Source organism: Balaenoptera ricei, chromosome 10 (genome assembly GCF_028023285.1).
Source record: "Balaenoptera ricei isolate mBalRic1 chromosome 10, mBalRic1.hap2, whole genome shotgun sequence".
NCBI lineage: Eukaryota > Metazoa > Chordata > Mammalia > Artiodactyla > Balaenopteridae > Balaenoptera > Balaenoptera ricei.
The window spans coordinates 64,058,051-64,073,752 of record NC_082648.1 but is presented as its reverse complement, the minus strand read 5'-3'; the positions used below and the strand labels follow the sequence as shown (position 1 = coordinate 64,073,752).

At 39.7% G+C, this 15,702-nt stretch overlaps 1 protein-coding gene across 3 annotated transcripts in view; it reads left to right on the top strand.

Annotated features, from left to right (window-relative positions):
- Nucleotides 1–15,702, top strand: part of BBS10 (Bardet-Biedl syndrome 10) — a 179,663-nt gene that overhangs the window by 52,961 nt on the left and 111,000 nt on the right. For 2 of the 3 annotated variants that reach the window (XR_009505215.1, XR_009505214.1), the window contains exon 3: nt 11,492–11,600. Coding sequence is in view for 1 of the 3 variants with exons in the window: in XM_059934702.1 (XP_059790685.1) it covers nt 11,492–11,510 (19 nt within the window). In the remaining 2 variants the exon portion in view is untranslated. Of the gene's footprint in view, nt 1–11,491; nt 11,757–15,702 lie in introns of those variants that run through there. The other variant, XM_059934702.1, reaches the window with a different exon arrangement.

Here is a 15,702-nt window from a genome sequence, read left to right as displayed (position 1 = left end):
AATCAATCGTGATCAACTTTTTCTAGACAGGTGTGTAAATATCTACAGCTCTCAAGGTCACCATCACTCAGCCTAGTTCTATCAATACTTACAAACGCATAATAATGCCCTGTGTAAGTTCTCAAACATTTACCTCTAATACCCTAAAAGAGAATGTTAGTCAAGTTCATAAAGTTTTCTACACTTCACTTACTTCACTGGGGCCCTTCGAACACAGAGCTAGACTAAGAGAGGCAGAAAAGATGGTTTGTCAAAAAAAAAAATCTTTGCTGTTAAACAGAGCCAGGTTTAAATCCCAGTGCAACTTCTTAGCTGTTTGTGACCTTGGGCAAATTACTTAATTGCTTTCAGCCTTGGTTTCCTGATCTGGAAGATGGGGATAGTAATAGCTAAGATGTTGGAATGTTTGCTACATGCCAGAATCTATGCCAAGTACTTCACCTGCGTGATCTCACGTAAGCCTCAAGGCAACCCTAATAGTTATGTACGGTTAATATTGTATTATGTCCTCTTACTGATGATAAAAAAGCCAAACAGCAAGTCAGTGGTGGATCCATGATTTAAATCTGGGTAGGCTGACCCCAGGGCTCACATATGTAAACACTGTTCATACTTCGATACTAAAAATCAAAAGCCCTGTTGTGACAATAAAATGAAATAAGCCATGTAGAGTGCTTAATTCAGTGTCTGGACCCTATTAAGTGCTTAATAAATGTTAGAGTTTGTGAATACAATGATAATCAAGAAACTAATTTGTATTATCCCCATTCCCAGGCACTTTGAAAGTTAGAGCTAGAATCCTCATTTGCTTTGGGAAATGACACGAAGAAATCTTTCGAGTTACAGGTGAGAATATCATGAACATCATATGTTGGTATGATTGAGGTTAGAAATACTTACTGATTACACAACCAGCATCATAATCTTAATGAATTGCTTAGTTTTCCTCCGTTCTGTCTTTCCTTCCTTTATTCTTTCACTCAGCAAATATTTACTGAGTGTTTAGTATGTGCCAGGCCCATTCTAGGAGCCAGTAACACAGCAGTGAACACAACAATCAAATTCTCTGCCCTGTGAGCTTACATTCTGACTGCGGAAGATAGACAATAAATAAACAGGTAACTATGTAATATTTAGTAAGTGCTCTGAAGGTACATAATGCAGATTAAAATAATAGAGAGTGAAGAGGCAGGGGGCAAAGGGGATTCATTTATGAAAAGGGAGTCCAGGGAAGGCTGCTTTGTTGAGGTAACATTTGAATAGACACCAAATGAAGTGAGGAGGAGAGCCACGAGCCTACTTGGGGACAGAGGATTGCAAGTGGAGGAAAGCAGTAGTTTCAAAGGCCCTGAGGTGGGAGTGTATTAGAAATATTCAAGGAACAGCAAGGAGGCCAGTGTGACTGGAGTAGAGTGAGCATGGGAGTAAATGAGACCAGAGAGGTATATTAGGCCAGATCATGGAAGGCCTTAGGGCCTTGGTAAGGGAGGGTATTAGTGAGAGGTAGTTTTACATAGTAGTTGAGAACATAGTTTCTGTCAGCAAATTCTCTAAGTTCAAATGCTAGCTTTACTGTTTATGTGACCTTGAGCATTTTATGGTACCTCTTTGTGTCTCATCTGTACAGTTTTCTCATCTGTAAAACGGGTTTAACAATATTGAATTAAGCTTAAGCAAATTCTGGCAATTTTTTTTTGCATCTAGGTAAAGAGCTGAAATTAAAGCATTTCTTTTTTTGAACTTGTAATTTGTGGAAGGTGTTAAGCCTTCACTTGCATAAATACCAAAAATGGATTTTGTATTAACTGCATAGAGGGTGGTGTATCAGACTATTATCATGAGATAATCGACAAAAGAGTATCAGTGGTAGTATTTCACTAATTGGTGATAGTACTAATCATTAATTACAGTGGCTAATCAGTGATAGTATTTCAATCAACAAATGACTTTGCATGTTACCAGTGAGTTTCCAATGAGACTTGAGAATAGGTCTGAGTCTGAACGCCTATGAGACTACATGTCAGAATGAACTTTCTCCCAGACTTAATCAGAGCCTTTCATTAAGATGGCTCAAGTAATGGATATGAAGATGAATCTAGGCCATGAGGATATAGCCTATAAAGGAAGATAGGTTTTGTTAGTGTTCTAATATACAATATAATTAGATTTCCAGTCTAGACTCTTCTGAAAACAACACAAGCAGCCAAGTACATCAGGTCAAGATTTTAATTCAGAAAGGGGGATGAGAATAAATATTTTGTAGGGTTGTTCTTCCTTATTAAAGGGTGACCTCTATTACAGAGTATGTTTTGAGATCTGATATATATTTGGCAGTGCCGATGTCATCAGCGTCTTTGATTCACTTCCCAAAGTGAAGAGAGAAACACAAGTGGAGAGGAAGTTGGGATTTATTTGGATTCCTTGCTTCCAAATGCAATACCTACTGCATTTACATCTCTTACTGCCTCAGTTAGCCATTAGCCCAAGATTATTTTTTTCCTCCAGGGTGGTAAGTAAGCAAATGGCTTGAGCAGCAACCTCTATGCTAATTCTGAGGTAGAGGCTGACTGTGATTATGAGAAATCTTGTTCCATTTTCATTCATTCAACCATCGCTCTGTAAAACATCCACCATGCTGGCCCTGAGAATCTCAGAGTTCCACCATCACTGCTACCTTTGCTCTTCCCTCAAGAACAGGATCAAGGGCAAGAAGAGTGACTGAGACAGGTTTCTAGAAAGTATAGTCTCTTTGAAAGGGTTTAAATTGGTCTGTTTTGAGGAAAATGTTCTGCTGACACTGATTCTTTGGATACTTTTCATCCCATAAGGCCGGATAAGATGGATCTAGAAGTTATGTCTATGGGATAACAGGCCAAAGAATAAAAATCAGGGATGCTGTTGACCAGGAGATATTCACAGCTCCTCTCACTGCCCCCACATCCCCTTGTTTCACCCCTAACAGTAAAGAGTCTGTCCATGCTGTTGGCCCTGGATATCTTTTCCTTGATAGGGCCAGAGGCTAAGACAAAAGGCCTAAGGACTCAGACTAGTCTGGGCAAAAATACATTCAACCAAGTTATATGTGGTCTATGCTAGGTCACAAGGCTCTGCACTTGGGCTTGGGCTTCATTGACCAGCATCATTTTCTGTGCATATATTTCACTCTAGAGCAGAATTCAGGTATGCAGATTTCCTTGGCCATCAATTCCTCCATCTCCCCATGTTCCCAACAAGTGGCATAGATTTGATGAACCAAGAAGGCATATTCCCTGGGGACCTGCTGCAGTTGGGGAGTAGAAGCCCGCAGAGAGTGAGGGAACCTTTTGTAGGATTTGATATTAGCAGAAAAAGGGATTCCTTTGGGGTGCCAGCTTGACCAGGATTTAGAACGCTGGGCCAGCAAAGAACTGTGAGAGCCAAGGCCAAGTCGTCAGTCAGCTCTGCCCGATGGATCTGAAGGCTCTGACTTCCACTGCTCTGGAAGCTCAGCTGAGGAAGTCAAGCCAGGAGGATGAGATCACTGTTGCCTTATTACTGTCCCATATGTAACAAAATGGGGTGGCAGGGAGAGTTCTCTTTCTAGAGAATACTCTGTCTTGTCGCTTAGTCAAACAAGGACAAGAACGTTTCAAAATGTGTGACATTTCAGCAGGAGGCAGGTACAGGTCCACCATCCTTCCTCTGCAATTACAAAACCCAAAAAGCTCTGAAAAACAGAAACCTTTTTTATAAGGGCAGAGACAAAACTCATTTGGTGGCAAAGACAGTTCTGATCATTATATGTGTCTCAGAGCTCCCACTCATCACTATCATATCTGCTGTGTGCATTTTTATTATTTTGAAATTTGGGTTTAATTTCACTCTTTGAAAAGAGTAGAAGCTGTCCCTGTAAGTAACAGGGAAAAGAAGAAAAGGAAGTACCCGTTGTAATCAATAATGTAGTAAGGAAAGTTATTACAGAAGAAAACGTGGTGTCTGTCTTAATGAAAAATAAAATATTGGAATCAAAACAATGTATGACTGAAAACTGAATGTCAAGTTGTGGAAGATTTCCTATGCAGTGATGATCAAGAACTAATTGCAAAGGGCAAATAATGTAGATCATGACTGTGTGTTTATCAGATGGATTTGACAATGCAGAAGTGAACATATACTTCTAGTTTGTTGGTCCTGAAGCAAGCTACTTTAATATACTATAAAAATTGAGCATGACATCAATGTGAATATTCAGAAGGCTGCTGTATTAGTCAGAGTTCTCCAGGGAAACAGAAACAATAGGGTATGATTTTTTGTATATTTTTAAACATATGTAAAAAAGATTTATTTTAAGGAATTGGCTCACATGATTATGGGGTCTGGCAATTCCAAAATCTCAGATTTTGCACTGAGGCCTTCAACTGCATGAATGAGGCCCACTGACATTACTGAGGGTAATCTTCTTAAAGTCAACTAGTTGTAGATGTTAATCACATCTACATAATACCTTCACAACAGCATCTAGACTGGTGTTTGACCAAATAACTGGCCACCATAGTCAAGCCAAGTTGACACATAAAATTTGACCATCATAGTTGCCTAGAGAATTTAAGAGCATCATAATGTAAAATATCTAAAACATCTGTAATGAAAGCACTCCTACTGATGTTGAAGAAACTGAAATCTTGATAAATTTGTTAAAATAATGTCTGATGTAAACTTTAGCCTTGAAAATATTTATAATTTTGATAATAAAGCTTTTTACCGGTACTAAAGTTCCCCCCTCACACCACCTATAAAAGAAAAATCATTAACAATGGCTGAGGAGAGAGTACCTATGGATTTTGACAACACTAAACACAGGTGGACTGTTCTTGCATGTTCAGAACTGCAGGAACACATGAGATACACTTGGTAGTGCCTGGAAAAAGCCTACATCCAAGAAATTTGAAAGGTGCATGCAACTTACCTGTACAATAGTATGCAAACAAGAAAGTCTGTGTAATACTTTACTGGAGAAAAATATTTCTAGAGAAGAGAAATATTTTATGATGATTTAATAGCTACCTTGTACCGTGAACGTAGGCTCCTTTCAGGCAAGCTGGACTGGAAGAAAGCTGTAAAGTTGTGTTGCTCCTGGACCATGGCTTTGCACACTTTCCTCCTAAACTTTTCGCCTAATGAAAAAGGTTTTCTTTTCCTCTGAAGATGACATAAGTACTACAACCTTGGGACCAAAGAATTTTGTACACTACGAAGAGCAAGTATAAACACTTTTTCCAAGCTGTATGCTTACTTCAGTAAACAGAAGCCCAGGAATATAAGACTTCCTGAAAGAGTTTAATCTTAAGGATAACATTTATGGTGCTGCCAATGCTCAGAATGATATAGTTAAGTCAACACTGACAAAAGATGAGCACAGAATTTTGGCTACTCTGATACTGGAAAATAAAGTTGCCAACAAAGACTTAGAAAAATTTGGGGTCGTAAATGAAAAAATAATGATATCAATCTCTGCTATTTATAACAAATATTTATTGCCTGAATATGTTAGAAGAAGCTGATAGCAAACAAATATTGGTCATTGACAGCAATGTAATTGTGTTTCTTAAGTGAAGGGAAAATTGCTAAAATGTTGCAAAATATGGCTAAACATGAGGATAATAGGGATGATAATGATGATGACATTATGAATATAGGTGAAAAAAACATAAATGGTCTGGTGATGGTTAGTTAATGTGAGGTTAATTAATCGCTAGCCTTGAATATCATGCTTTTATCATGAAGGGATCCTTGGCATTCACTCAATTAAAGGGAAATTGCTTAGACAGAAGTCCATATTAATGAAATAAATCAAATTGGAGGAATTATTAGCTTTGCTTAACTTTATTAAAATTTTTAAAAAATTTACATCATTTCTTATGATTCTGTGGTTGCCTGGGAAGTTCTGATGATCTTACTTGGGCTCACTTATGTCATTGCAGTCAGATGAGAGCTTAAGTGAGACAGAAATGTCCAAGATGGTATCATTCACATGTCAGGGCAGTTGCGCTGCCTCTAAGCTGGAGTGTCTCAGTTTTCAACCGTGTAGCCTCTCATTCTCTTGTAAGCAAGGTTGAGCTTCCCACATGATGGTGGTCTCAGGATTCCAAGATGCTGAAGGTGAAAGACCTGTTAAGACATAGCCTCAGAATACATCATCCATTCTACCACATTCTATTGGTCAAAGCAAGTCATAAGACCAGCCAAAATTCAAGGGGGTGGAGAAAGAGATTCTACCATGTGATAGGAGAAGCAATGTTACATTGTAAAGGGCCATGAGAGGAATTATGAGAGGATTGCCTTTATCTGCAGGTAATCTACCACAATGTCCTTATTTCCAGGATTCCTCATTCCTTTCTGTAGATTCAAGTTTATTTCTGGTGCCATTTTTCTTCTTTCTGAAGAACTTTAAATTTTTTGTGGTTCAGCTCCTCTGGTGATAAATTATCTCAGCCTTTCTTTAAAAGGGTCTTTATTTTGCCTTCTTTTTAAAAAATAATTTATTTATTTATTTATTTGGCTTCATGGGGTCTTAGTTGCGGCATGCGGGATCTTCGTCGTGGCAACGGGATCCTCGTCGTGGCATGTGGGATCTTAGTTCCGCAACCAGGGATCAAACCCGTGTCCCCTGCATTGGAAGGTGGATTCTTAACCACTGGACCACCAGGGAAGTCCCCTTGCCTTCTTTATTTGAAGGATATTTTTACTGCATATGAAATTCTAGGATGACATTTTTTTTCTTTAAAAATATCATTTCATTATCTTTTGCCTAGCACAGTTTCTGACAGGAAGTCTATAGTAATTCTTATCTTGTTCCTCTGTTTTTGATGTGTACTTTTTTTTTTTTGACTCACTTTAAGATTTTCTCTTTATTACTCGTTTTCAGCAATTTGATTATGATATGTTTTGGTGAGGCATGTGTATGTATTCTGCCATGGATTCATTGAGCTTCTTGAATTCTCATAGTATGGTAGAAAGAATTCTCAGATGGCTCCCATGATTCCTACCCCCTGGTGTAGACATCCTGTATAATCTCCTCCCCTTGAGGTATGAATTGTGAATATGATGGGATAGTCACTCCCATGATTAGATTATGTTCAGTGGCACAGTTGTCTTTAAGAAGCAAAGATCATCCTTAGTGGGCCTGACCTAATCAGATAAGCCCTTAAAGGGAGAGGCTCTTTCTGATGAGAGAGATTTGAAGCGTGAGAGGGATTTAATGCAAGGGAGATTTTCTGTTCCTGGCTTTGAAGATGGAGGGGGCTACATGGCGAGGACCTTTCAGCAGTCTCTAGAAGCTGAAAGAAGTCCCTGGCCAACAGAAAGAAAATGGTGACTTCAGTCCTATAATCTCAATGAACTGAATCCTTCCAACCTAACTGAGCTTAGAAGATCTTCCCCAAGAGCCCCCAGCTAAGAATATACCCCAGTCAGCATCTTGAATGAGAGATGCTAATCCATGCCCGGATTTCTGGCCTACAGAAGTTGTGAGATAATAAATGGGTACTGTTTTAAGCTTCTAAGTTTGTGGAAAATTATAACATTGTGATAGAAAATTAATACACATAGATTTACAGGATTTTTTGGTTTGTTCTTTTTTTTTTTTTTTAAACATCTTTATTGGAGTATAATTGCTTTACAATGTTGTGTTAGTTGCTGCTGTATAACAAAGACAGGTTTTTTTTAGTTTGGAAATTTTTCAAGTATTAATTTCTCAAATATTTTTCTTTTCTTCCCCTCTTCCTTCTGGAAATCAGCTACACATATAATGGCTTGATTTTGTCCCACAGGCACTGAGACTCTGTTCATTTCTTTTTTCAGTCTTTTTTCTCTCTGCTTCACTTTGGATGGTTTTTATTACTATGTCTTTAAGCTCAATGATTTTCTCTTCTGTAGTGTCTGATCTTCTATCAAACCCATCCAGTGAATTTTTCATATCTTTCATTGCTCTCCTCATTATGCTGATGATTTCTTTTAAATTCTTGAACATACTGAAAATAGCTGCTTTAAAATGCTGTATGCCAATTCCCTCATCTCTGTCATTTCTAGATCTGTTTCTATTGATTAATTTTTTTTTTAGGTGTGACTCACATTTCCCTGCTTCTTCAAATGTCTAGTAACTTTTAGTGGCTCTTGGAATGTAAAATTGCATATTTTATTTTGTTGGACTTATTCTTTGGAGAGGGGGGTGAAGTAGAAAAGAATAGCTTTATTGCTTTGCCAGGGAAAGGGGGCCACAGTGAGCTAATGCCCTCAAAACTGTGTGTCCCCTGTTGGACTTTTTCATAAAAGAGTGTTGGATGTCGTTGCTGTAGGCTTGATCATTTCAAGGCTTGAATGTTTCAAGGCCTCTTTTGTTAAGCCTTGTTAGTGTGGGTTTAAGAGTAACCTTTACTTCAGGGCTACTTTAGTGTTTCTGCTAATGTGTGGTCCTTTTAGGGTATCTACTGAATGCCCTAGATGTTCAGCAAGGACTCTTCACTCTGAATGATCAGAACTTGAAAGTCTCCCAGTTCTGTGTGCGCTCTGGGAATTGTTTAGCTTACAGCTTGCTGGTCATTCAACATATGAGTTTTAGGGGGACACATTTGGTCCATAGTATCTGCAGACAACTCTGGGATATTATGTAAAATATAGTATATGAATGCATAACCTTTCTAAAAATCTTTAAAATCCTAAATTATGAAATACCCAGCCACAAAGGTTTCTGACAAGAGATTGTTGACCTATACGAAAATATCCTATAACTTCCTTTTTCTTTAAATTAATTAATTAATTAATTAATTTTTGGCTGCACTGGGTCTTCGTTGCTGCACACGGGCTTTCTCTAGTTGCAGCAAGCAGGGGCTACTCTTCATTGTGGTGCATGGGCTTCTCATTGCAGTGGCTTCTCTTGTTGCAGAGCACGGGCTCTAGGGCGTGTGGGCTTCAGTAGTTGTGGTGCGAGGGCTCAGTAGTTGTGGTTTGCGGGCTCTAGAGCTCAGGCTCAGTAGCTGTGGCGCACAGGCTTAGTTGCTCCACAGCATGTGGGATCTTCCCAGACCAGGGCTCAAACCCATGTCCCCTGCATTGGCAGGTGGATTCTTTTTTTTTTTTTTACATCTTTATTGGAGTATAAATGCTTTACAATGTTGTGTTAGTTTCTGCTGTACAACAAAGTGAATCAGCTGTATGTATACATATATCCCCATATCTCCTCCCTTTTGAGCCTCCCTCCCACCCTCCCTATCCCCTCCCTCTAAATTGTCACAAAGCACCGAGCTGATCTCCCTGTGCTATGCAGCAGCTTATGACTAGCCATCCATTTTACATTTGGTAGTGTATATACGTCAATCCTACTCTATCACTTCATCCCAGCTTCCCCTTCCTACCCTGTGCCCTCAAGTCCTTTCTGTACGTCTGCATCTTTATTTCTGCCCTGCCACTAGGTTCATCAGTACCGCTTTTTAAAATTACATATATATGCGTTAGCATACGGTATTTGTTTTTCTCTTTCTGACTTACTTCACTTTGTATGACAGATTCTAGGTCCATCCACCTCACTATAAATAACTCAATTTCGTTCTGCTTTATGGCTGAGTAATATTCCATTGTATATATGTGCCACATCTTCTTTATCCATTCATCTGTTGATGGACATTCAGGTTGCTTCCATGTCCTGGCTATTGTAAATAGTGCTGCAATGAACATTATGGTACGTGTATCTTTTTGAATTATGGTTTTCTCAGGGTATATGGGCAGGCGGATTCTTAACCACTGCGCCACCAGGGAAGGCCTATCCTATAACTTCTTTCCTTAAAAGAGTTGGGATTATAGAACTATTAATCCAGAAAATAATATTACAGAAATAAAAGGATATTACAGGGTTTGTTTCTCCCTCTGAGCTTCCTTCTTTCTAAAGAGGATTGGGGCTATTAGGAACCCGAAGAACAGGGTCTAGAAATCTCAGCTATGTTTTACATTTCAGCCTCAGTCTACTCTGACTTTCGTGTAAAGCGATGCAGGTCCTCAGAGTCTCTGCTTACTAGTCAGGAACAAGGCAGGATCATGGGCTCCTATCACGAGCACGCACTCTCCCGGGTACAGCACTCCTCTACTCTAGCTCTGCCACTTCCTGGCCGAGTGTCCTTGGGTGAGCCTCATCTCCAAAATGACAGTGATAACTGTGCTTACCTCACAGGCTGTTGTGCGGATTTGATGTGATGATCCTCAGAAAGCGCTTAGCTTAGCGCCTGCCGTGGAGTGGGCTCTCAGTGGATGTCTAGCTTTTGCTACCACTGCTTTTTTTATTCCTATTAAAGGTGGAAAAGAGGAGAAATTTTGGTGGTTTCCATTAAGGTGTAGGTGGCTCTGAGAAGAAGGAAACTCTCTCAGCAAAAGTCCCCCTCCCTGCCCCCCCTTCACAGCTACTTCGCTTGGTCTATGGACCTCAGCTTGTGCCTCTCAGAGGGGAATGGGCCCTTTCTCCTTCCAGCTTCTGCTGCATCTGTAGAGCTTAAGGGACTTCACATTCACCAGCTCCAGGAAGGAAAGCAGGGGAATAAAGAGCAATGCTTCTCAGAGACAACTTTTTAAAACATTGCTCTTCTGATGATGACGATCATTCTCTCTTTTCCCAGAGATGATGCCTAGAGAACCTCCAGAATATTCACCATCTACCCCATCACTTTGCCCAGCACCACACTGCTTCCCCTGCCTCTTCATTGTTTTCCTAAAGCTAAACAAATCATGTGGGCCCCTGAAGTTAGTGATTACCTTATGGGATTTTAAGCAGGATTAAATAGAAGGAACTGTACTATGGAAATACAATATTAAAATTAATTTCACTGGTTTCTTTTTACTTGTTTTAATGTGATTACTAGAACTTTTTTTGTTGTTTTGGTTTTTTTTTGTTTTGTTTTGTTTTTTGGTTTTTGGTTTTTTTTTAAAGTAAGCAACAAGGATTTACTGTATAGCACAGGGAACAGTATTCAATATCTTGTAATAGCCTATAATGGAAAAGAATCTGAAAAACAAATATATATATATATATATATATATCTGAGTGATTACTAGAACTTTAAAATTATACATGTGGTTCGTATTATATTTCTATTGGACAGAGCTGCCTTAGAGAATTCTAGTTTTGTTTTGTTTTGTTTTTTCCAATGAAACTTACATGCACAATTAAAAAATACTTAAATTTGGGACACGGTGTGGGGAGGTTACTAACAACCTACTTGCTTTCCCGTAAGCATCAAGTTCTCTTTGCAAGCAGCTTAAATCACCTCTTCATTTACTGAAGACCAAAACTCAAATGTTTTGAGGATTAAAGAGAAGAAAAGAGGGCCAGAGAAAGGGAGATGGTCCCTGCTGGCAGTGTCCTTGTCATATTCTGGGAAGTGAGTTGGCCAAATGGTACTTACAGTTTGACATGTGAAAAGGAAGAAAAGAAGCCACTTCTCAACTCTAAAGTTCTAATATCTCTCTTCAGATCTCTCTCCAGCTTCTAGAAGAGCAGGTGACTTTGGGCTGGGAAGTTAAGTGACCTTCAGGAGGAACTGCGACGGGGCCTGCAGAAGCTGACTCCTCAGAATAAACAGGTAAAGATAAAAACAGGTAGATGGAGAGTAAGCGTTTGCTTATATTCGGTGGCCTGCCATAGTAGGAGCCAGTGATCTTAGCCTGAGTCAGTAAGATCCAGAGAATGTCAAGGTAGCGACAAGGAACCTCCATATATAGAGATTAAAAGCACACAGATGACCACAACAGTTTTCTGATGGATGACGTATAGGCTATCCACTAAGACTTGTCCCCGGTGGCAAAGTTACTGTACCAAAGTTATTTTCCTTGAAGCAGTGAGTCTTCAGTTTTCTCTCTTGCTGTTCACGTGTTGTCATTTTGCCATTAAGAAGTAAATGATGTGCAAAGTACAGGGAGATAAGCTCGGTACTTTGTGACCACCTAGAGGGGTGAGATAGGGAGGGTGGGAGGGAGACGCAAGAGGGAGGGGATATGGGGATAAATGTATATGCATAGCTGATTCACTCTGTTATACAGCAGCAACTAACACAACAATGTAAAGCAATTATACTCCAATAAAGATGTTGAAAAAAAAATGATGTGCAAAGTAGAGAGTACAGAGACTCTCCTTGTCCTCCCACAGATAATATGCAGATAGCAACATCTAAGAATGTGTCACTCATTCATTTCTGCAGGAGCAATATTCTTAGTATTGTACCAGTAACATCTCTTGAGAGTTATTATTACTAACTGTTTGTATTAAGAATTCTTCCTAGTTAAACTATAGATTCTGAGTTAATAAACATCTTATATAATATCTTGGAACATTTTGGGGGTGGTGGAAAGTTTTTAAATATCTTGCTTTGAGTGTAGATTCTGTGCTTTACAATTGATTAATCTAAGCACTATATAAATGTGGAATCAGAAATCAAGAGAAAATTTCTGGAATGTTTTAACTTCACAGATTATTGAAAAGTTATCATATTAAGATTTTAAGACTATATTATTTTCTTGGCATACGATTTACTCTCTCTTTCTGTGGTTTCTATTACTTTAGGGTAAGAAAATTGTGGGGGGTTCTCTGACACCAAATACATCATTCCAACACCAACCAATTCTCCAATTCTCTGACACCAACTGGTTGTCCAACAATTCAGTTCAATTCTGACACTACCCAGAGTTGGCACAAACCCCACAAGTTAAGGGCTCAGTCCCATAGACTGCCCCACCTTCAAACACAGCTGCAAATGGGGTCCCCAGGCCAGCCACACTTCTGCCTGGCAGGGTACCAATTTAGAAGTTCCCATGAAGTCTGCCCTCAGATTCAATAATTCACTAGTGTGACTTACAGAACTCAGGAAAGTGCTTTGCTTAGTATTACTGGTTTATAATAAAATATATAACTCAGGAACAGCGAAATGGAAGAGATGCATAGGGCAAGATATGGGGAGGGGTTGTACGGTGGTTCCATGCCCTCTCCTGGCATACCACCCTCCCAGCACCCTGATGTGTTCACCAACCAGGAAGCTCTCCACACCTCATCATTTAGGGGTTTTATGGAGGTTTCATTATGGAGCCGCAGTTGATTAAATCAATAGTCAATCGTGATTAACCTCAACTTCCATCTCCTTTCCCCTCCCGGAGGTAGGGGTGGAGGTGGGGCTAAATATTCTAACCCTCTAATCACACAGATGTTTTCTTTGTGGCAACCAGCCCCCATCCTGAAGCTACCTAGGGTCCCTCCATGAGACATCTCATTAACATACAAAAGACAGCAAATTCCAAGAGTTTTAGGAGCTCTGTGCAAGGAATCAGGGATAAAGACCTGATTTATTATACCCCCAAATGATCATGACAAATAATATCAATCATTCACACGCATTGGATGTCAGTGTTCTGAGAGCTACATAGCTGTTTGCTCGTTGCTGTGTGGTGGGGGAGGACAGGGGTGAAGGTAGGGACATAATCCTCAGAGATTCTGGCTAGCAGACAAGAGGGGGCACAGGAAACAGCATTTTTAATAAGGGCTCTAGATGATTCTAGTTCAGGTGGCCCACAGATTACTACGTCAAGAGACAAAACATACCCTTTAATCAAGCAGTTTTGACATTGTTTTACCTTGTTTAGTCCAGCGCTGCAATAAGACCAAAATGAATTGTTTTTATTCCGATTCAGAAACATCTAGTTTATATTCCCTGGTATATCTAACGTTTACCAAAGATTTTATTCTAATTCAATTTGGTGTCATAAACTCAATAGATACTCAGGCCAATTTGGTTTCTGAAACGGAGAGGAGAGCAAAGAAGTACGACATACAGATGGCTAAGAGGCACATGAAAAGCTGCTCAGCATCACTAATCATTAGAGAAATGCAAATCAAAACTACAATGAGGTATCACCTCACACCGGTCAGAATGGCCATCATCAAAAAATCTACAAACAATAAATGCTGGAGAGGGTGCGGAGTAAAGGGAACCCTCTTGCACTGTTGGTGGGAATGTAAATTGATACAGCCAAAAGCTAAAAATAGAACTACCATATGACCCAGCAATCCCACTACTGGCCATATACCCTGAGAAAACCATACTTCAAAAAGAGTCATGCACCACAATGTTCATTGCAGCTCTATTTACAATAGCCAGGACATGGAAACAACCTAAGTGTCCATCAACAGATGAATGGATAAAGAAGATGTGGCACGTATATACAATGGACTATTACTCAGCCATAAAAAGGAACGAAATTGGGCTTCCCTGGTGGTGCAGTGGTTGAGAATCTGCCTGCTAATGCAGGGGACGCGGGTTCGAGCCCTGATCTGGGAAGATCCCACATGCCGCGGAGTAACTAGGCCCATGAGCCACAACTACTGAGCCTGCGCGTCTGGAGCCTGTGTTCCGCAACAAGAGAGGCCACGATAGTGAGAGGCCCGCGCACCGCGATGAAGAGTGGCCCCCACTTGCCACAACTAGAGAAAGCCCTCGCACAGAAACGAAGACCCAACACAGCCATAAATAAATAAATAAATAAAATAAAATAAAAAAATAAAGCAAATAATTAAAAAAAAAAAAAAGGAACGAAATTGAGTTATTTGTAGTGAGGTGGATGGACCTAGAATCTGTCATACAGAGTGAAGTAAGTCAGAAAGATAAAAACAAATACCATATGCTAACACATATATATGGAATCTTAAAAAAAAAATGGTTCTGAAGAACCTAGCGGCAGGACAGGAATAAAGACGCAGACATAGAGAATGGACTTGAGGACACGGGGAAGGGTAAGCTGGGACAAACTGAGAGAGTAGCATTGACATATATACACTACCAAATGTAAAATAGATAGCTAGTGGAAAGCAGCCACATAGCACAGGGAGATCAGCTCCGTGCTTTGTGACCACCTAGAGAGGTGGGATGGGGAGGTGGGAGGGAGACGCAAGAGAGAGGAGATATGGGGATATATGTATACGTATAGCTGACTCACTTTGTTATACAGCAGAAACTAACACAACATTGTAAAGCAATTATACTCCTATAAAGATGTTAAAAAAAGAAACAAAAATGGGTCATTTGTAGAGATGTGGATGGATCAAGAGTCTGTCATACAGAGTGAAATAAGCCAGAAAGAGAAAAACAAATATCGTATATTAACGCATATATGTGGAATCTAGAAAAATGGTACAGATGAACCTATTTGCAGGGCAGGAATAGAGACATAGACATAGACGTAGGGAACGGACATGTGGACACAGGGGGAAGGGGAGGGTGGGACAAATTGGGAGATTAGGTTTAACATAAATACACTACCATGTATAAAATAGATAGCTAGTGGGAACGTGCTATATAGTACGGAGCTCAGCTTGGTGCTCTGCGACGACCTAGATAGGTGGGATGGGGGCAGGGGTGGGAAGGAAGTCCAAGAGGGAGGGGATATATGTGTACATATAGCTGATTCACTTCATTATACAGCAGAAACTAACACAACATTGTAAAGCACTTATACTCCAAAAAAAAAAAAGAAAAAGAAAAGTTCCCCCATAGACTTCATCAAGAGTTACACACTAGCAATAGATCAAGTACTGAAAGCAGTGCTTCTCAGCTTCATTACTATTGACATTTGGGATTGGAAAATTCTTAGTAGGGAGTTATCTGTGCATTGTAGAGTGTGAAGCAGAATCTCTGGCCTCTA